At 39.0% G+C, this 22,285-nt stretch overlaps 2 protein-coding genes across 2 annotated transcripts; one reads left to right on the forward strand and one right to left on the reverse strand.

Moving 5' to 3' along the window:
• Window positions 1-231: 231 nt before the first annotated feature.
• On the reverse strand, window positions 232-13,369 carry si:dkeyp-68b7.12 (rho GTPase-activating protein 30). The gene is made up of 15 exons (XM_053330792.1): window positions 13,339-13,369; window positions 12,370-12,782; window positions 10,560-10,662; window positions 10,271-10,415; window positions 9,921-10,003; window positions 8,565-8,672; window positions 8,239-8,357; window positions 7,938-8,112; window positions 7,521-7,618; window positions 7,192-7,260; window positions 5,676-6,265; window positions 5,459-5,633; window positions 4,175-4,362; window positions 3,362-3,936; window positions 232-1,960 (listed from the first exon to the last, which is right to left on the reverse strand). Exons 2-15 carry the CDS (start codon window positions 12,455-12,457, stop codon window positions 529-531), a joined length of 3,948 nt encoding a protein of 1,315 aa, XP_053186767.1. The 5' UTR covers window positions 12,458-12,782; window positions 13,339-13,369; the 3' UTR covers window positions 232-528.
• Window positions 13,370-15,818: 2,449 nt separating this feature from the next.
• si:ch211-155e24.3 (uncharacterized protein LOC100150696 homolog) lies at window positions 15,819-21,113 on the forward strand. Its single transcript, XM_053330793.1, has 4 exons — window positions 15,819-16,032; window positions 18,280-18,401; window positions 19,133-19,232; window positions 20,110-21,113. The coding sequence occupies exons 1-4, from the start codon at window positions 15,819-15,821 to the stop codon at window positions 21,111-21,113; spliced, it is 1,440 nt and encodes a 479-aa protein (XP_053186768.1).
• The last annotated feature ends 1,172 nt before the right edge of the window (window positions 21,114-22,285 follow it).

A 22,285-nucleotide genomic window follows, 5' to 3' on the forward strand; every position in this document is an offset into this window, starting at 1 on the left:
ATCACTGCTCTTTCAGCTCTTCTATTCAATTATTATATAATAAACTTTGACACTTTTATATATACATGTACTGTATATATACATATACTTGCATTGGATAATAATTCAGGGGTTAAGCCCACCAGTGTTCAGATGACTGAACTGGATCTAAGGCTCAACTTTTCATGACATATAAGGATGATAAGAATGAAAAAAAAAAGAGCAGAACGCTTTATTTTGAAAAGGCAGAAGTTTGTCAAATAATTCCTCCTCAACATGTTGGAGCAGCACTTTATCTTAAATCCCAACTCTACAGTTTCTGGGGTGGTATATTTTGTATTTGACAGCTAAAATCCAGCAATTATTTAAACTTTCCTGATTGCACACACGCTTGTGCATAGCAGAGAAACACTTAAACATATTAAGTAACAGTACAAAGGTAATACTGTTGTTGTAAATGCAGTTGATAAAAAGAAAAAACCTCCATTAGGTCACTTCTGCTGCCTCGAAAATAAAAAAAATAGTTTGTACAGTTCAGACAAAACCACTTCACTGCACTTCACTACCCCAACTACCCCTGTGCTTCTCCTTCTCGCACTCTTTCTCCTTTTCTCGTCTCATGGTTGCTATGGCAACGGCCTCGTCGAAACAAATGCTCAAGGGACTGTTTCTGGCCGTCGGGTCCCTCATGGCGCCTTCGTCCCCGTCCCTCCTCCTCTCCTTCTCTGTGATCCCCAGCAGGTCCTTTTTCCCCCTTCCCTCGTCCGTCTCCACGTCTCCGTCTTTCTCCTTCTGTTCTCCTCCTTCCGTCGAGGCTTTCGCGGCCTCCCTCCTCTCTCGTTCATGCTGCTGCCGGATGGTCAGGGCGGTCATTTTGCAGTGTTGCGGCTTCGGTGGCACGACCGGCACTGCTTTTACTTGGTAAACTTTCATTGGAGATTGTTTGGTGATGACCAGCTTCCTTCCAACTCCTCCTGGGATGTCCTCCCACTTCCTGCCCTCATTTGACTCTTTAATATCAGACTTGACCTCTTTTAGTCCTTTATCCTTTTCGTGAACGCTCGGCGGTAATGTACGGTGCTCATTAGCTTTGTCCTTGTTCTCTTTTTGTTCCACTTCTTCTCGTTCGTGATCTTTTGCTCCTTCATTGAGTACTACTACTACTTCACTTGTCTTAGGTAAGTTAGTCTCTTTTTCTTCAAACTCTTGCAGCGTCTCTGCATCCTTGTGCTTTTCTTGAGTCGTCTCCCCCGGTTCCTCCACAACCTCTATTTTATCTTCTGTTTTGTTCTTCATTTCATCCTCGACCTCAACTACTTTCTCTCCTGAAACCATCACTGTCTGATCTACATCCTCTACCACATTAACCTCCCTGTCGACGCCCTCTTCAACAGCCTTCCTCTCACCCTGCGTACTTTCTTCATCCTCTATCACTTCACACACAACCTCCTGAAGTTCATCCCACATATTGGAGATTGTTCTACAAAGTGTTTTGATGTGATCCTCCTCCATCTTTTCTTCAGGTTTTTTGTCAGCTATCTCTCCGCTTTCTTTTATTTCCACATCCAAAGCTGTCTCAGATCTGCTTTCCTTTCTTTCTCTTTCTTGACAGATGTCCTCTATCTCCTTATCTAACTCCCTCTCCTCTACCTCTACCTCCTCGTCCTCTCCCCCTTTCTTTTCCCCCGTGACACAGGAATCGAACTGATCTGTTGCCATTTCGTTAAAAAAGTCTCTGGACTCGGCTGAATCATCAGCACAAGAATCTGCGTCACCAGGTGGATAATCACAGCGAAGATTATCAACCACTTCCTTCCCTTCTTCTTCAACCTTCATGTCAGCCATAGTGCTATATTCATCAGTGTCGTCATCGAACGGCGGTGGAAACTCTGTGCAGTGTGTTGACACCTCTGAAGGGAGAGGTTGTACTTCGTCGCAGTGAGCATCCTTCACAGTGCTGAGGTCTACCTCTGTCGCTCCGCTGCAGGTGGATGACAGGTAGAAACAGTTTAGACACTAACTATTTAAGACAACATGAAGAAAAAGATACTGTGCTTTTCACATGATTGGGGTCAAAGAAGTTTCTGTTTTAAGTGTGTTGATTTGGACAAGAACCCTAAATTCTTCTATGTTGAGCTACATAAAACAAGTATGCACTGCTTAGCTTTATCAAAGTTTCTGTATATTTTACATTTTATATAATGTAGCATGTTTCAAAATCCTCTGATGGCACAATTTAATCCGGGTGAAAATTGGTGCAGTCGTTGTGTTGCTTTCAGTCTTCAGTGTATGGGCTTAAAGGGCAAACTGTGTCTATTTTGAAACTACCACTGACAAGCACCAAAGATGGACATTTTCAAATTTCACACAGTGCAGTAGCCACAACTGAACAGCAGCACAAGTAGAGAGGAGTCATATTGCCAGCAAATGACTAGTCAACTATGAGGCAATATCATAATATATTAGCTAATGTTTGCTGAGAGTAATCAACATCATAAGCTGCTGTTATTATGAATTGAAAGCTTATGAATTGATTTTTTTTATTTGTAAGAGGATGACGTGTTATTTCTTCTTTCAAAAGTTAAATAGTCTATCTTTAAACTTGCATTAATATATTTTTAGCCAATTATGGCTAAGGTTCATTTGGGGATTACGTTAGCAAAATTGCTCATTTATATATCAAGCAGATGTGGTGAAACGTTAAAACATCAGCATTCATTTAGAGTTGTGTTTTGGCTACGTGAATGTATGTTGAATATTTAGGCGTCTTATAGTTATCTTAGCAATATTCTGGTCTTCTGTGTGAAACATTTGGCTCTTTAGCTGCTAGACTTTCTTCACTAGCCAGTCTTTGTGAGTATGTGACAATAGTCCGACTCCAGCAGGGGGTTAGGGTTAGAGCCTACGTGGCAGACATCAGACCTACTATAAGCCCTCAAATCTTATTATTAGATTTTAGTAATTGAGATCAAAATGACTCAATGAACAAAAAGATATATTAACAGTATTTCTATAGAGGGAAGTTGATGCTTTTGAATGGGAGCCAGTTGCAGCATCTTGTGGTACATATTGCACTTATAGGTACGTCCACATTGGCTTCAACCTCAAGCTGTGGTAGCTGCTGCTTGGTCAGATTATAATTTTTGATGTTAGTCACTATAGTCACTAAACTTCTGACATTACACGTTTGTGTCATTGTTAATATAAAAAAAATACTGATTATTGCAGCTTTAATGATGAATACTTCCATTATTAAGCCAAGGACTGATGTGAAATGTACTTGCGTGTGATTAGTGATTACTAATTTTATGACATTAGTAGAGAAAAGGTTTTTGACATGTGTTATGTATGAAAAGAGATTTGATATAAGAATAAGTTTTACCTTTGCATATTCCCCTCTGGTTGGTGTCCTCCCTGGTCCCTAGCTTCCTCTTCCATCTTCATTGCCTCCTCTCTCTCCTGTCCATCTTTATCTCCTTCAGCTTCTTCTTCCTCTTCTTCATCTTTCTCTTCTCTTTGCTCATGATTTCCAGCGGTTGGCTCTTTACAGGCAGAAAATTCAGTCTGCAACGGCTCAGCTTTGCTTTTTGAATCATCTAAAAGTCGATTGAGACCTCGACTGTCTGTGTCCATCTCGCTATGATTGTTTAGAAAGAAATCGGCAGGAAGGCTTTTAATATACATGCTCTCATCCTCATCACTACTGCAGCAATCACTTTCATCAGAGTATTCCTCTCCTGTCCACCCCTCCTGTGGTTCATGGATAGGTGAGACCATGTAAGGCAAACTGAGGGATTTAGTGTGTCGGCTGTCCAAATCGAGGCTGACTGGCCTGTGTGGTTTAATCTGGTGTGTTTCTTTGGGCTCTGGCTGAGGATGATGGGAAGCCTGAGCTTGCTCCATGTCTTCATAGTCATCATCGTAGTGAGAAGGAGGTTCGACGGAGAACTCGTGCACCTTCAGAGGTAAAAAGAGACAGAGAGTGGACAAGAGTGAAGAGAAAAGGTTGAAATTCTTGGATAGTATTAATAAAAACAGTGTGTTCTCATTAATGCTTCATCCTAGCTTTCTGATATTTCAAATTGCAGTAATTTAAAGTATATTATGCACCTACAAAAAGGTTGCATCTCATTATGTGTTCCTTTTCTCAAACACTATAAAGCACACCATCATCTACATATAAAACCACACATACCTGAGAGGAGACATTGAGGCAATCCATGTGGTCCAGAAATTCAAAGTTATCTTGAACGTAGCCGTACAGCTCCTGGTTCTCCCCCTCCATCTCTGTAGAGTTGAGGACATCACCACCATCATACGCACTGTCATCCTCAACGTGCGTCTCCTGTGACTGAATATCAGACGACCTCACCCTTTTCATTTCTGTGAATGATATAATACATGTTTAGATGAGAGGGTTAGTGTTAGTAATGTCCATGTAGTGCAAAAATACTTTCAACAGAATTAGCTGCAAACTAGAAGAACTTGTTAGATGTATGATGTCACTGTCACATTGTTAAGTGCAATATTACTATGTGCCTTGACATTTAGTTGTATTTGCTTTTAATAGAAAATTCAGGTTTTGTAGTAATTTATTTAGTAGTAAATGATGTCGTCTGACCGGCGGTAAAGAGTTTTTATATCTGTTCAAAACCTTACAGAGCTGCGATGCAATAATCGCACATTTTCGGACAGGGCATTTATGGTGTTGCATTTAGTTGCATGCACAAAAAGGAACAGAAATACTTTGTGTGAAAACTGAAAGTCTGAGTGAGAACAAACTTGCCCACTTCCTGACCTTCACACTCTCAGCCAATCACTGTGCACAGTAGATAACTGATTGTCAGTTTCGGAGAGTATGTAAAGTACTGGACAAAGGCACTTTTTGACTTGGTAATAGAGCTAAACAGGGGCACCATAAGGGGGTGAAAAATTGTAAAGGCCCGTGACTGACAGGGGCCCTAAAAAATATTGGAAAATTAAAATTAAGATATCATCATTAAACCTTAATAGAAAGTTTTATTTACAATTTTTACTTTTCTTGTTTCTGGCAACATCCAAAGCATCTGTATTGCCCAAACGCCGCCCCCTTACTAGCAGTGAATTGCGTGTGAGGAGCTCTACATGAGCTTGGTGTCTGAACAGCTTCATAAAATACAATCAGGGCTGCAAAAAATGACTCCAATAGAGGTGCAAGCCTTCACACGTAGAGGTGTGGCTACAACAATTGCGCATGTTTGGTGTAGCCTATGGGTGTGATATCATGGAAATTGAGTCAATACTTTTGGGGGGAATTTTACTCAAAACTGCAAGAAGAAGAGAAGTAACAATCTGGAGACCATGAATATCTTGTTATGTTTGATATGAATCCATTCAGCAGTTGCCAAAGAGAATAATGACTGAAAAAAAACTATAGTTGCAGCACTAGTATTTAAGGAAATAAATAAATATTATGGGTAATAAACTGGTAAAAAATTACCCATGTATTCACTGTTCTCATCAGCATCGATGTCCTCAGCTGGAGCTTCTTCTTCTTCTTCATCATCTCCCTCCACACTGGACATTCGGCTTTCGATTCGTTCCTCTCTGGAAGTACTTCGACCAGCCAGCACCGGCTTAGGTTTCAATTCTTCTCTCACCTCTTCTTCCTTTTCTTCTTCCTTCTCCTCCGCCTCTGCCTCCTCCTCCTCCTTCGCCTCCTCCTCTTTCTCTCCACCCTTTTCCTTGCCGGTAACATCTGCCACAGTATCCCCTTCTCCATCCATGACTCCCTCCCTGTCTGTTTCTTCCGCCTTGTGATTTTTGTCCTCTCTGACAACTTTCCTAACCTCTACGCCCTTCCTTTCTGTTCTTCCGCTTTCCTGCCTCTCCACCCTCTCTCCTCCCTCTTTACCATCCCCTCTGTCCCCTCCGTCCTTCTCCCTATCGCGGTGGATGACCCTGGCCAGGTTAGAGGTGATATGGAGGGGCACTGTAACAAGGGTGGGCCCTGTAATGTGCATAGCCGCTCTTTTGCCTGTTTTAGAAGAGAGTCCCGGAGATCTGGAGTTGACAGTGTCACAGTTTATGAGGGATAAACCTTCAGGGTCAAGTGCAGTATAGGTGCCCTGGGTCCCCGTACCCCCGCTTACTAGTCCTGTTCCCCTGCGGTACGTCACAGCATATTCGCTGCCACCCGTTGCACCAGCGTTAGTACAAACAGCAACATCTGAGCCGGACTGTGTGGCGGCGGTGACGAGGGGAGACATGTTGGTGGAAGGAGGGCGCTGGCCAGGACGTCTGGAACCTGAAATATAAGAGACACATAAGACAATTTGATCTCATTAAAAGTATGACTGTGAATCAGATGTTTAGATTTTTAGGATGAAGTACAACCAAATCAGTAAAGAATTCCCCCACCCATTTTCTCGCTTCCTGCTGGAATATTTATTACTATATTATTATAATGTTTCAGTCTGTCCAACATACATCAGGTAAATGTGCAGTATCACAACACTTCCATATATATATATAAGAGCTGCCGCAATCATCCAATCAGAGGACTCCAGAGATGAGTTTGACTCATGAGCATCTTAAACTAACCCCAAGCATACATATCACAACGAAGAATCAGAAATCAAATCATTTGAAAGATTTTTAAAAAACAAAACAAACCCCAATATAACAAGGTAAATTAATTTTATAATCCATAATAGCAACATCTGTATCACACCAATGCTTCCCAAAACTAGAAAATAACAAGTAAATTAAGAACCAAAGTATTAATTTAATATCATAAATCTCAGTGTTATCAAGCAGATTTAACCCATCTTATCAAAAGGGAAGATAAATTAAGGACAAAAGTGTCCATTTCAAATTAGGCATTTAAAAACAGGCTTTTCTAGAGCTCCTTTTACCCCAAAAAATAATTGTCCATGTGAAATGAGTTGACAGTATGTTCTGTTCAGATGATTCAGGATAAAGAGTATATCGTCTTTGGACAGACAAATCCATTTTTCTTTTTTTTTTGGATGTCATTTGAGCAACACTATTAACACTGAATGAATTTCCGTTGTATTTGGGTGGAACAGAAGTTTCAGGCAAATATCTCAGAACCTAAAACACGTGATAGGTTGAAACTCTTTAGTATGGACATATATAGTAGTTTCTGTAATTTCAGAAATGTTTGTGGTCACAAAATCAAAATGAAAGAAGAAGAAAGAAGAGAAGTACCTTCTGGGAAGGACGGGGAGCTGAGGGAATCCATGCTTCTCGCTGGTCTCAAAACAGGTCTTTCTTTCTCTACAAAGAAAAACAAGTGATTTTAAACCAGGAACCATTTTGTTTCTAGTTTTAGTTGTTTTGTTTTTTCTTGTTTCAAATCCTGAAACTGATTGCCCATTCATAGGCCTATAGGTTTGAAATTACCAGAGGCCACATGCCAACATAGAAATAATATTCTGTGTTCTCCTCTGCCAGAAAAATGGGAAATCAGTTACACATAGAAACTGGAATACGAGGTTTAGTTGAGGTTTTAATGTGTTATTGTCAGAAAGATGCACCTTTGGATGACTGTTTGTGCCTTCGCCTCGGGTCGGGGAATCGTCCTCCGATGTTAAAGATGGACATCCACTTCTTTCCTTTGAGAGATCCTTTCCTCCTGAAGCAAACACAGACATTCACATTCACAATGAATAAGGAAAATTAAATTGAGCAACTAGATTTTTCCTTGGAGACTCAGAAAATACAATTACACAATGTAATATCATTATGGTGCAAATTTAAGGAATGTTTTACCACAAATATTATAAATTAATGAGATATTAAGAAGTTATCTAAGTGTGTGCATGGCAAACATTTAAAACACACTTTTGGGATGCTACTTCCTGTGTCCATTCAGAGTTTTGGAAATGGTACCAGCCTGTAATGACTTTTCAGCCCTGGATGGATTCAGGCGGGTAAATCAAAGGTCTACTCACTTGTCAGTGCCTTCTATTATAGCGTGGTATGGTCGTATAGCGAGCGGACCGTCTCCTGGGCTGATGTTTCCAAAGTTGGTGCTAATGTGAGTGGGGACGCACTTTAAAGGCACCTCCTCCTGATTGGTCATCGCTGACGGGGAAGGGAGAGAATTTCTTCTTTCAGATGATACACCTAAATAAAGCAGATGTGCATGTGTAAAATGAATTTAAGTCTATGTAAATACCCCAAAAGTGACAGAGGTAAGACTATGTGTGTGTGTGTGTGTGTGTGTGTGTGTGTGTGTGTGTGTGTGTTTACCTTCTAGAGGAAACAGCTGCGGGACGTGTGTGAGGATGAACTCTACCACGATGGACTGGACCCTGACCTCCATGAAGGCAGCCGTGCCGTTAAACCCTGTTGCCTCAATGTCCTTTGACCTAAACATACAGATCAATGGATTAATTGATTGATATTGAAAAACAGAATAAAGAAAGAGGAAAAAGAATGAAAGCATCAACTGATTTCACAATATCCACAATTTTAATTCACCTCGCCACTTTTGCATATGAAACACAAAGACTCAGAGCAGGTTGAGATGGACAACAGCACACTTACAACACATACGATATAAGACGTAAGCAAACCTGAGGAGATTAGGAGCCCAGACGATAGCCAGGTTCCTGGCGTGCATGTTGGTCTCGGAGGAGAACGAGGCCATTTTGACAAGATGACACATCAAAAACTCCAGAGTCCTGAAGGAAACAAGGAAATATGTGTTTTAGAGATTTCATGTAGTGGCTAAACCACTGAGTAAAAACAAGAAGACAGAACAAGAAGCACATGAGTAAAAAGCCTTAATCCTGTATGTGTTTGCTGAATCATTGAGAATGATCACTTTCATGTCATACTTTGTTCCTTAAGCCAAAGTTTAAAAACTTAAAAATGGAGTCTCAACTTAAATGTGTGTTGTATATGTAAGATTACTGTAAAATAAGCATTAAAAATTGTAATGATTTCCCCAAATAGTCAAATTTTAACGTTTACATATTGTTCAGGGTCAACTTTGAACCTTTTTTTTTTACATTTGAGAGCTGTAAAAACATCCTTTACACATTTCTTTTAGGTGACCCCTAACATACAAAAAAAATGCATCATATTTTTATTTTTGTGCAGCTGATACTCAAAAATCAGCATTCAAACATGTTGCTGTATTCATCATATTCTATAAAATGTTCTCTTGGACCATAAAATAGTGATTGTGAATGTCTTTTTTCCCATAAGAATAATCAAACGTTTATTAATGACTGATGGTGAATTTATGAATATGAATTAATGTAGAGACTAATTATGAGTCAGAATATGAACAGTATGTAAAGGGTTAATATGCCTGATTTCAACCACTACCTTAATACTGAATTACAAGACATATAAAATGAAGTGATGCACATGGCATTCAAGTTTTTAATTAAATAATTAATTTAAATGATGCAGGCTGAGGACAAAGATACTGGATTTGAATATTTATCCTCATATAACAGTTGTGCAGCTTTGATGAAGCTCTGTAACAAGAATATGTAAAGTTATAATATATACTTAATCTTAACAGCAGCAGAGGAAATATATTTTTATCTTACTATGTTATAAGTTGCTTGATGCGGCATGAAACTTCCTGTACTGCACCTTTACAGTTAGTCCCAGCTGGCCTCTAAGCCTCCTTATCTCTAAACCTTTTAATTAGAGTATCTGTTGTGAAGTGCTGGATGACACATAATTCCTGACATGTAGGCGGAGTAAATTGGTTTATTTTTAGTCTGGAGTGGGCAGGTTGAATATGGATGCTAATTTGTTTCCTCAATAGCGAGTGAGAGCTCAACAACCGATCTTGAATTAAAATAATGGAACAGATGTATTTTAGGATAAGGCATTGGGTGACATTAAATGGTTTCATTGATGGATTTAATCATTCATTCAGAGGAAGAGGAAGAGGAGGAGGACTGCACCTGAGATGCGGTGGTGGCAGTTCTTTCAGCACATCTCTGATCTTCACCAGCCTCTCCCCCTCCAGCTGGATGGCCACGGCCTCCTGCAGGAGCACAGACGTATTAAGACAATTTAACACTTTTTTCCATTTTATCTTTTTAACGAGTGGATTTCAGTTTAATTGTTGGCACATTCATTGCAAAAAACACACTTGAGATCATATTCTAAATTATATTTAATGTATATGCATCAGGATCAGTCTATTACACTCTATGGACATACAGGAGAGTGTGTGTGTGTGTGTGTGTGTGTGTGTGTGTGTGGGGTGGGGGTGCGGGGGTACTGTGTGAAGCGTGTCTGAGCTACTCACAGCAAACTTGTCGTAGAGCTGATATGTGAGCAGAGGGTTTGGCAGCTCTCTGAAATATGCTTTACACAGAGAGCTGACACAGTGGATGTCCTGCAGGTACACATCTTTGTTCAGATCCGGATTACCGTCGCTCTCGAACTCAGCCCTGTTTGTCGAGAAAGGGAAAGTCACTTCAGAGCATGTTAATCCAACACACACACACACACACACACACACACACACACACACACACACACACACACACACACACCTGATGGGTATAAATATATGTATAAATGTGACAGCTTGCCTCAGTTTCTGTATGTTGGACGATACTCCGGACAACCTGTAGATCCCATCCACGATCCCATGATGCTCAACGAACTCACTGCAGCTTTTTAACACCAGAGGAACTGTGAGGAACAGCAAATGACTCCAATTATCGATAGAGTAATAACATGAGCTAGCAAATAGATGTTCTTATGACGTTTTTATGTATTTTGTGTGAATGTTTCATGCAGATTAGGTTAGTCTATTGCATGAAATGTGTCATAAACAAAAAGATGAAAGGATGAAAATGGTATTGTTGGTCAGTGTGATTTCTCTTAAATGTTTTGCTGAAATAGTTTCTGGAAATCATCCCTGTTAAAGCATCATAATTGGATTGTGTCCAAAATATAGTATTGCATATTAACTGGATATTGTGTTCACTCTTCTGTAGTGTGTGGCGGATGTACAGTAACAGGTCTTCTCTATCGCTGCCCCCAAAACTGTGAAAATCACCTCACCATCGAGACTTTCAAGAAACACCTAAAAACATACTTTTACTCCCAAGCTTTTAGCTGTGGCAAACTGTCATTATGTACTCTATGATCATATATATGTATATGTCTTTTTTAATCATCATTCTGGTTTCTTTTATTGTGTTTTTGTTTTTTTGTGTGTGTTCTTGCTCTGTGTGAATCACTTTGGATCAACTATGGTGTGTTTAAAGTGCTATATGAATAAAGTTGAAGTTGAAGTATATGCTGTTTTTATATTGTTGTAACAATATATAAATGTGTTTATGCTGCTCTCTTGGTCAGATCACCTGTGTTGACTCTTACCTAAATAAAGGATATAAGAACAACAATAATGATAAAAAAATGATTCTGCACTATCTCTGAGGAAGTTTGTGGTTGAAGAAGGTAGCAGTGATATTTTTTGTCTTTTTGTTGCCAGGCAACTGAAAAAGAAGTTATGGTTATGCCTCCTGACATTGCAAAATATGTCTATATTTATACAATATGCCATCTACAAAGTTTGTATAATAAACATGTAGTTTAAGAACTGTATCAAAATGATGTGAGACAAAACATGCACTTATGAGTTTGAATACACACACTCATGACTCAGTGACCACTGTGTTAGGGGCACCTGTGAAATTGAATGCATGAAATATAAAAGCTCTGTCATAAATCTGCTTTTACGAAGCTTAAACAGTTTCAGTTTTTGTTGACAGTTTCAGAAAGGTGATAATTCCTCCTCATGTGTATTACTTTAGTATTTCATAAGTTCCTAAGAAAGTGCTCGACGAGTGTAATTACATGTTTATAAAACTAAAAACAGGTAAGAATGATTTTTGTGAAAGGTTTTTTTTTTAAAGTAGGATGGACTGTTATACCACAAATGCTGTAAGAGAAACTACAAATACTACACAGACATACACACAAGTTACTTTTTAAAGTTTTGAGCAGACATGGTGTCATTGATGCTGTGTGGTTTCAACCTTACATAATTGATCTTGTGTATCTAATAATAGGATAATAGCAAGTAATAAAAAGGCCTCTCTCTACACAATACTGTTTAATTAATAAGAATAAATGTAGCGTGACCCTTCAGAGGATGTAGTTATAAAAATCTTCTCAAATACACATGTTGTGATATCTATTCATATCTATACACATATGTAGGCCTGTATTTCATGCTTACTCACATGTCCATGAAGAACATATGATGCTATTTATCTGTACAGCATGGTGTTTTTCTATGTGTTGCCATGCCGACCAGTATTAGTCTGTTAAATAAAGTAAAAAACCAATAGATTAAAACATGTTTAGGAGTGAAGGCCGTTGACTTACTCTCTTGAGAGGTGGCTGTCAGGTGCTCCAGCAGATCACATCCAAACACCTTCTCTTTGTTCCCAACTTTTCTCCGAACTCTCCTCATCTCTTCCCACTTGCTGTGTCACCTCACATTCAGACCGGCTCGAGCTGTTTGTGACCGTCAGGCTCACTGACTGTTGGACTGTCTCTGTGTGTGTGGCAGCTGGATGCGTGACACCTTAAGTCGGTTACTGTGAAACTTGCTTTGTGGAGCCGCTGCTGCACATGTCAGAGATTTTGACCGTGCTGCTGTTATTTCCTTTTCTTCAGTGCATGTTGTTGGGTACAGGTTGTTTCCTCTGTGTGCTGCGTTGCTTTTGGAGCTCATGTGTTGAAGCTGGAGTGTTAGGACATACTTTGGTTTTGTCTCTGACTCTGCAAAAGGAGAACTGACAAAAGTGTCGTTTTGAAAACATCAGCCATCACACTGCAGACCCAATGCCCCAAAAGCAAACAATAAAATGCATTGAATCCTCTGTGTGCATTATGTAGCTCTCCACTTCCCCCTGATGCACGCAATTTATTTTCGAATGAAAGGCCACACCCTTGCCCCTGAACTTCTCCTATTCAGTGAAGTAAGTATGAACATGTCATTCAAAGTACATCATAATGTCTCTCTGAGTTTGGTGACCCCGGTGAAACCTCTAATCTCAGCACCAATGTGAAGACCAGGTTCATTACAGGCCCAGTCTATCCTCCCTGCCGCATGTCATAGCCATTGCTGGTCCTCTTTTTTGTAGCGGAAGTCAAGCGCTCTTACAGCTTGAACCTATAGAGTCACACAGACAATCAAACTCACTCCCCATCCCCTCCATCGTACTGACACCTGCCGCTGCTCTCGTTCGTCCAACATCCCTCCCTATCTGTCCACTTTTAGGAAGGATTTCTAATGTAGAAACACGGTGGGAACAAAACAAGTTAAAAAGCGAATACAAGTGTACCTACCTTCACTCTGCATCGGCACACAAGTAGCAGCATAAAATGATGACGCAAGAAACCACTAAACTTCCCCTGTCAACTTCCTGAGTGTCTCTCCTTCTCTTGTGCTTTCTCTCTGTATGTGGCTCACAGCTTTTTTGTTCTTTGCTGATTGGATAGGGAAATCAGTTCAGTGTATCTGTGCAGTGCATCTATTTCCCTTATGTGCTGTGTTTGTCTCTGTGTAGGCCCATATCCATGTGTGTTATTCACTTTGACAGCACCAAAGTGGATACTGTTTGTTCGTGAAGGACAAATTTCGGTTGCTGACAGAACGTCTCAATGTTTGGCTCATTTCCTGTCAGCGTGTCACAGTAGACCTGTGCTGTGAAACTCGATGAATTCCTACAAACACAACTTCAGTGACTACTGCAGAAGATCATGCAAACAACTACAATACCCCAAAAATGAACCATGAAGTATGACAAAGCTAACCCTAACCCTAACCCTAACCCTTAAACTCAGTATGCACCTGGATTTTTACCACAAAGCATCATTTAAACTACTTTAAAGTGCCAGAAATGACTGAAAAATTACCCCATATATCCAAAAACTCATAAATGAACCACAAATAAAACACAAACCACTACAAATGACCACTAAACAGTATTACACATTACCACAATTACCACAAAGTAGATTTTAAAGTACCACAAGTACTGCAAAAGGCCAAATTAGTACTACAGAGAGCACTAATGACCTTATGAAATATCATAAAGTAGCAAAATGATGACTGAGTACTGCACAGAACCACACATATGTAAGTGATGTGTCTCAGTAAGCTTTACAGATGTGTCGTAAACCTACATTACGCAAGCTACAGAAAAATAACTACAAAAAAAATCATAAGAACCCACAAAAAATACCTTAAAATACAGTCTGAATGTATCTTTCTCAATCTTTGCACTTTCTACCTGATATTATTTGGGCATACGTGTACTTCATTTTGCCAAATCTTGCATGTTTTAAGATTATAACAAAATACATGACATTTAAAATATTATGGTGGTGGTTATCCGGTGAACTGCCTAACCACCAAGAACAAAATTCAGGTGATGACAGGATGTGAAAATGTTTATTCTTTCCATTGAGTGGTAATTTATATGTATAATATATGTCATATGTGTGATTCAACCATATGCACATCCATTACATAGATAATTAACAAATTAACATATATTTGGGTTCTACCTGAGTAACAAAAGACCAGGCCAACTCTAAAAGATAAAAAGATATATTAAGTGTCCTGCTGGAGGAGGGTAAACACCAGCTGCAGGGATTTTTCACAATTTGGCAAAACGAGTCTCATTAATGGCTCATAACTGATGTGTAAAGCATTAGTAAATAAGTTTGCAAGCATTAATTAAAATGTATAAAACCTTTAAAGGGTTAATTATGAGGAAGTGGTATCAAATGCACTGAATATAAACGTCTATTTCCTGTCTTATACAACCTGCATCTAAATATTGTCATTATCAATCAGTCAATCAATCATACTTTATTTATATAGCACCTTTCATACAGGTTCATATATGAATGCAAGTATTATTGTTAGTAAGATCTAAGTATTTTTGTCGCAGTCATTTATATATCCATAATGATAATATGTGGTGTAAATACTGATGTTTTTTAAAGGTGTTTTATAATCCCATAAGGTGTGGACCAGAGTTGCAATGTTAAGGCTTTTTTAAGAAAAGCATGTACCAATTAACCCCTTAAGTGTGACTATTTTCCTCTGTGATAGACTTGAAGAAAATAATTGACAGCTTGATCAATAATGAATATGCTAGTTAGTTGTAGCCCTACGCTGCACTTAAATAAGATAAAGTAATTATTAAATTAAACATCATTTGGAAACAGTTTCAAATCATTTCGTTTGTATAATGACAAGAAAAACAAGACACTCTGCTGTTTTTGCAACTTTACTCACAATATCCACTCAGTGTGATTTTGACTTCAGCTCTAACTTCCACCACAGTGCGCATATAGCCCCATATTTACGGTAGTGTCATTAACCTACTACGTCATCTGTAGTCAGAAGTGGCGCTGCTATGGTAACCTCGTTTTAGACTTCATTACGTGCCTCACAGGCGGCTACAGCACAAAGCAAACACGATTAATGGCGTTTCAAAATTACAGAAACACTTCCCAGATTGCATTTATTTAAGATGACAGATGATTCTTAAGTGTTTTAATGATAAAACCCTGATATTAACACGACTGGCGGGGGTAACACCGCTCCGTACGAACCACGCGGTGAAACAAACCAAGCGCACCTCCCCTCCCTAACATACACACACATCCTTCACCCTCCTCAGCGGACACACACGATACTGAAACTGCTCATTTACTGGACATTTATCCTCAAAATAAATACACTAAACTCCACACAGGTGAAGGTATTTATTCATATTTTTAATTTTAAAAGATATTAAAACCAAGGAGAGATGGAGAGCAGCAGCTTCCACACTCAGCTGCTGTCCGTCATGGAGGTGCTGGCCAAGGCGGCGGTGGCGGAGATTGACCGGCGTGTTGATATCAGCTGCTCGGTGCTGCAGCTGGAGGTGAGCCGCAGCCGGAGCGACATAGACCTGCTGCAGAGGAAGTGTGAGCTGATGGAGGCTGAGCTCAGGAGGAGCAGGATCAGAGCCAGGAGGAGAGGTGAGAGTGTTTTATGATTTAATAATATTTGCACCATGGGGGGATTCTAGGATTAGACCCTTAGGAGGGGCTCCTAATGAGAATTATACAGTGCCATGCAAGTGCTTAAACCCCCTGCTAAACTACTCATTTCAGTGAGTAAATTACAACAATGAATATTAATACATAGTAGAGTGGTCTACTATAATGTGTAGCCTAATAATAATGGTTCAGTTATAGTGTGAACCATTATATTTCTACAGAGAAGACCCTGAGATAGTTAATGAACCCTGAGGGAAAGATTATATATTAATGACAGAACTATCCAAAGTACATTAAACCTGTTCAAATAAAACCATTTCAACCTGTAGCATAAGTGTGTATCCCATCTCTCTAACAGACAGGCTTGCAAAATAATTAAAGTTGTATAAAAAAAAAATTTTGGGGGAAAAAATACAATAATAAACTAGCCTACTTATTTTTAGGGGTGCTGAGATCAAATTTAGTTATGCTTGAGCCCCCATAAAAAGGGTCTAAATCAGTGCCACTGATTTGCACTACAATAAATACACTTATTGCACTAGCTATGTACAGTATGTTTGCTAGAAATACTTTGAATGACCCATGATAAATGTATTTAAGCTCAGAAATGTAGTGTAGTGTAGTTAGGGTGGATTAGAGTAATGTGGGACAACTAAGCTCCAGTGCTTCAAGCTAACTAGTATATGCAAACTGTGTATGTATATAGATATATTGTTTAAAATTACACATGTGCACATACAGACTGCTACTAAATTAAATGACCAAATATGAGTACGCACATTTCACAATGTTTTGGCAGATACACGGCTGCTTTGTACAAATAAAATGATTTCTAAACCAATGTCCCAGATAAATCCAATACATGATATCAACACCTAATCTCATTATGAAATCCCTGAGATGTTTCCTTGATTAATCAGAAGACGGTGTTTAGATATTGTACTGAAAAGGAAAATGGCACATATATTAACGTTCCTTGTGTCGTTTCAGAATTTGTAGATTTTGTAACCTGGGACACCATTTTTTAGGTTTATCTGCCAAAACTTTCTGATTCTGAACTTTCTGCCTGTATGTTATTTTTGCTTTCTCATCAGAAAGGTTAAAATCTAGCAGTCTGTATGCTCACGCTCATGTGTAATGTTACACAATATAACTTAAACAGTTTGCACTGGAGTCTAGTCGTCCCACATTAGTCCCACATTACTCTAATCCACCCTGATTACATTACAGTACATTTACTTAATACTGAGCTTAAATACATTTATCATGAGTCATTCAACGTATTTCTTACCTATTGTATATACTGTAGTGCAATAAGTATGTTTAGTTTAGTGCAAATATTACATTACATTATAAAATCAGTGTTTCTATTCTTATTTTGAGGTACTTGCCCTTTACTTTCTACTTCACTACATTTATTTGACAGCTTTAGTTACAGATGAAGATTTAACACAATGGATAATATAACAAGCTTTTAAAATGCAACTCATTGTTAAACTGAAAACATTTGTGTATCAGAACTTTTTTCTTCTTTCCTCTCCCATTAATCATCTCACGACCCCTCACATTTATCTGCTGACCCTTTGCAGGGACCTGAGCCCTAGTTTGGGAACCACTAAATATAAAGTTCTATATATAAACTAGCTAACTTTATATAAACTAGCTCCACCTCCAGCAGCTACAACAGTAACATGCTGCTCTAACACTGATGCTTCACTCTTAATAATCTAATGATGTCATATATAATAATATATCACTACTTTTACTGTAATACTGCATACTACATCACTCATAATACTGCAGTACTTTTACTGTAATACTGCATACTACATCACTCATAATACTGCAGTACTTTTACTGTAATACTGCATACTACATCACTCATAATACTGCAGTACCTTTACTGTAATACTGCATACTACATCACTCATAATACTGCAGTACTTTTACTGTAATACTGCATACTACATCACTCATAATACTGCAGTACTTTTACTGTAATACTGCATACTACATCACTCATAATACTGCAGTACTTTTACTGTAATACTGCATACTACATCACTCATAATACTGTATACTACATCACTCATAATACTGCAGTACTTTTACTTGGAATGGAGTATTTTAACATTGCTGTATTGGTACTTTTATTTGATCTGAGTAGTAAATGATCTGAATACTACCACTGATCATATCTGTATTTTTCCTCTTCTTCTTCCTCAGTGTTTCATCCTCCAGCAGCAGAGATATTTTCTCCTTTAGTCAAAGTGGTTTTAAACAAAGAGAGGCCGATCACAGCTTGGGACAGACAGGAGGACGGCGAGGCTCCAGCTCAACCCCAGCAGGTGTGTATGCAGCCAATACATCATGTTATCTGTCTTTATTCATCTTTAAATGTATAATACAGTGTGAAAAATCCCATCACATCCAGGCCAAAGTCTTCAGATACCTTTTTTTTTATACTTAATTTTGTATTGAATGTTTAACATATAATACACATATGGAAAAATAACAGACACACCTTGAAAAACAGAAAAAACAAAACAAAAAACAGCAAATATGTCAAAGGATCACATTTGCACCATCCCCTCAGCGATAGAGACAGTGTTAATTTCAGGAGGTATTAAGTATTCCAGTTCGTGCCGCCTTCCTCTCTTCCAATGTATCAAGTTCATGCCAGACCAGCTTGTGTCCCCACAGTCAAGAACAAGTCCTCCCATGTGCACCCATATCCGCATACTGTATACATTCCCACATATCCACAATCACTCATTGCGATTGTCAAGTTGAGGAGCCGATGCATCCAAATTAATAGTCCATTTCCTCCATCTTCTGGGATGGTTACCATAACTTCTTTCTCCCATTTAGATTTAATATAGAGTGTGGAAATCCCATTGTATGACTGTAAACATGAGTAGAGTCTAGCAATCAGTCTTCTGTTGAGATTAGATTTATATGCGTCGATCAGTATATTAATCAGGTCTATGTTACATTCTTCTGTTGGTTTTATTTTTCTATTAAAGTGGGCCCTAATCTGAAGATATTCTATTAAAAAAAATTTTTTTTTACATTACAGCGTGCAGACGAGGAGCCTGTTAACGAAGCTGAAGCCGTCCAGATCAAAGAGGAGTGTGCAGACGAGGACATGTGGAAGAACGACCCGGTGGACAAGTTGAGTGAGTACAAACACACAGCTTAGATCAGGTAACACATACACACACTGTATAAAGTGTCAGATAAGGTCACCATCTGATTTTGACCTCTCTTATATCTCACTGAATATTTCGGATGGTCAATCTAACACAAATTCTCCCCCCCCCCCTCCCCTTAGTGAGTTTATTAAGAGCCTTTGTTGCATGTCATAACACTCTTTCTAACCAAGTTCCTGTTCCTGTCCTTTTCAACCATCAAATAAAAAGGACAAAATATACCCAGAGACTTTTAAAAAATAGAAGTAAAAAACAATAATTGAATTGTAGGCCACTGGGTGCTAAAACAATACTTAATTATAATAATAATTCAGCATTTGTCATCTTTTCCCCTCTACTAATAATACTATAAGTTCAAATTATAGCATACCTTATGACATGTATAGTTTACTTTCATTTCAGTCTCATTTGAATATAAAAGCAGAATAACCAGGAATGTTCAGAGAGCCTTAATTTACTATTTGGGTGAACAGTGGAGAGTGTTTTTCAGGCTTACTCATCAGATAATCAGCTGTTTTCATTACAGATCATGTGACATAAATATCCCCAGTTTCTTTGTACATATGTATGAATTTCTTTATTTTTCAATTGAAAGTAAAGAATATAATGTTTAGCCCTAAAATGTCACAATGTCCTCAATTAGGAAACAAATCCAATCATTTTTAGACTATTTACTGTCACTTATAATTTTTCTTAGCGCTCCAACTAAAGATATTCAGTTTTCTATCATGTATGACATATAAAAGCATCCAGTCTTCATATTCCAGAAGCAGGAATGTGCTTTTTCTTGTGGACCTGAAAACCTCCTTTTTATGAAATAACGTCTTCCTCCTGCCTCCTTTAGTCTCTGGAGCCGAGCAGCCGCCACGCTTCGAAGCCTCTCAACCCTCCCAGACTGACAGCTTCGTGGAGCGTTACCACTCCTCTGAGAACGCAGCCGACACCGCAGCTCTGGTTTCCCCGGCGGACGGCTACGACACGTTCACTGAGCAGCAGCAGCAGCAGCAGCATCAGCAGCTGGAGAACGAAGCTGAAGCCGATCCTGAAGTGAAGCACGAGAAAGAGGAAGAGTCCGACGAGAATGCAGCTCCTCCTCTCGATTCGGGCCAGTTCGCCGTCGATGAAGCCGACGCGCAGCTGTGGTCGACCGGCGAGGACGGAAACGCCGCGGCTGATCCGAGCTTCTCGAGCTACGCCGAGCAGCAGTACGAGCAGATCCCTCCTGGGTTCTCCTCTCTGAGCGGTTTGGTAGATTTGGTACCCAGAATTCACTCTGTGGGGAAGTCACACTCGGTCATGGTGAGTGCGGCTCGAGCCAAAAGACGAGCCCGATCGTTTTGTTTTAAGAGGCCGCAACTAGATGAAGGACACGGTGCTTTATGCCAGATTAACTCCGCAGATCAAAGCTCCATCCCTCCACCAACACAGCATCAGTACAGAGACTTAACAGCTCACACCAGGAGCCCCAACGAGGATCTGATGGTGCCGAATCCCGCTGCGTCGGCTTCCTATCGCAGCAGTAGCACTACCAGCGGCGGTGGTGGCGGCTTCGTCCTTTCGAGGAGAATGAGGACGCCGTGGAGGTCCAGCATCGTGGAGAAGAGGTTCAGCTGCACCTACTGCCACAAAAGCTTCATGAGGTTCAGTCAGCTCAAAGAACACCTGAGGAGCCACACGGGAGAGAAGCCGTTCAGCTGCATGCAGTGCGGGCGGAGCTTCACCAAGCAGTGCAACCTCATCCGTCACGCGGTGGTGCACAGCGGGGAGAAACCGTACGAGTGCTCGCTGTGCGGGAAGTGTTTCACGCAACGCTCCAGCCTCAAATCACATCAGAAAACAGCACACTGACCTCAGGCCAGACTCACTAAAGAAACATTCCACTATTTTTAAAGACTTATTTATACAAGATCTTGACGCTGTGGCGGTCACAATAATGCACTTTAGATTAAATGAGTGTTTTCCTGGTTTTTCTCTATTATAGTAAAATAAGACCTGAATTAGTCTCTACTGTCAACTATTTGTTTTAGTTTTTATTTTCTTTATTGTAAATATTTTCTAGAGAGGACTCCAGACACACATTTTATAAATAAATGGTAAATAGACTGTACTCATATGGTGCTTTTCTAGTCTTTTCACCACTCAGAGCGATTTTACTGTATGTTCAAGTTATTTTCTTTAATTGTACAATGTGAACATTTTATTATCAGGTTTTTTTCTGTGTGGAAATAATTCAAAGGGTTAATATTTCTTTTGTTTAGTGTGTAATTTCTATCTTTTTTTTAGTCATTAAAAGATTTTTTTTGTTTTTCAATATTTTTGTAACCAGATGGACGGAGGCATGACTGAGGACTTTAACTACTATGTATGTTGTACAGCTGCGACTAAACATTTTTTTCCATCATGGATTAATGTACTGATTATTCTCTCTTTTTTTTTTTGTCTAAAAATTTTTTTAAATTTTGCCTCTCAGCACCTTCAGTGGTGTCTTGGATTGGCTTGTTTTATTTGACCAAAAGCCCAAATTCTTAAGTTCTTGTTAAATTGAATGATTCATTTACTGTTAATAATCTAATCAATTAATCCTCTAATGGTTGCACCTCTAAATTGTTATTAAATGGCATTCTGGGTTCTTCAAAGATCATATATATTTAGAAACAATCATTATTTGGCTCTTGACCAGTCTAACATTCCTTAGTGCAAACTCAGAGATGAAACCTCGCTTTGAAACTTCATCAAGATATAAAATATAAAATCTCTTGAGAGCAAACTGTCCACATGTTGTCATTTTTTTAACATTTATTTTAGAACAAATATGACTTTATAAATTTAAAATCCGAGCTTCTCCGAGTTTTTTTAAAGACAAATAAAAGGAAAACTCAGGGAAGCTTTTGTTATTCAATCAGCAAAAAAAAAAAAAAGTCTATTCATCAAAGCAGGAAACACAAACTCTTTTTTTTACACATATATACAACAGTAAGACAATGAACATGTTTTTCTTTTTCATAAATATCAAATTAGAT

This window comes from Scomber japonicus, chromosome 12 (assembly GCF_027409825.1).
Source record: "Scomber japonicus isolate fScoJap1 chromosome 12, fScoJap1.pri, whole genome shotgun sequence".
NCBI classification, from domain to species: Eukaryota; Metazoa; Chordata; class Actinopteri; order Scombriformes; family Scombridae; genus Scomber; species Scomber japonicus.

Excerpts from the sequence above, each read along its gene's own strand:
- si:ch211-155e24.3 (XM_053330793.1), top strand. The coding sequence starts at position 15,819 with ATGGAGAGCAGCAGCTTCCACACTCAGCTGCTGTCCGTCATGGAGGTG. Across the intron at positions 16,033-18,279 it reads GATCAGAGCCAGGAGGAGAG|TGTTTCATCCTCCAGCAGCA; the intron begins GTGAGAGTGTTT and ends CTTCTTCCTCAG. Across the intron at positions 18,402-19,132 it reads CTCCAGCTCAACCCCAGCAG|CGTGCAGACGAGGAGCCTGT; the intron begins GTGTGTATGCAG and ends TTTACATTACAG.
- si:dkeyp-68b7.12 (XM_053330792.1), bottom strand. The coding sequence starts at position 12,457 with ATGAGGAGAGTTCGGAGAAAAGTTGGGAACAAAGAGAAGGTGTTTGGA. Across the intron at positions 3,937-4,174 it reads GCCTCAATGTCTCCTCTCAG|GTGCACGAGTTCTCCGTCGA; the intron begins GTATGTGTGGTT and ends TTACCTCTGAAG. Across the intron at positions 1,961-3,361 it reads CCAGAGGGGAATATGCAAAG|CGGAGCGACAGAGGTAGACC; the intron begins GTAAAACTTATT and ends ATCCACCTGCAG.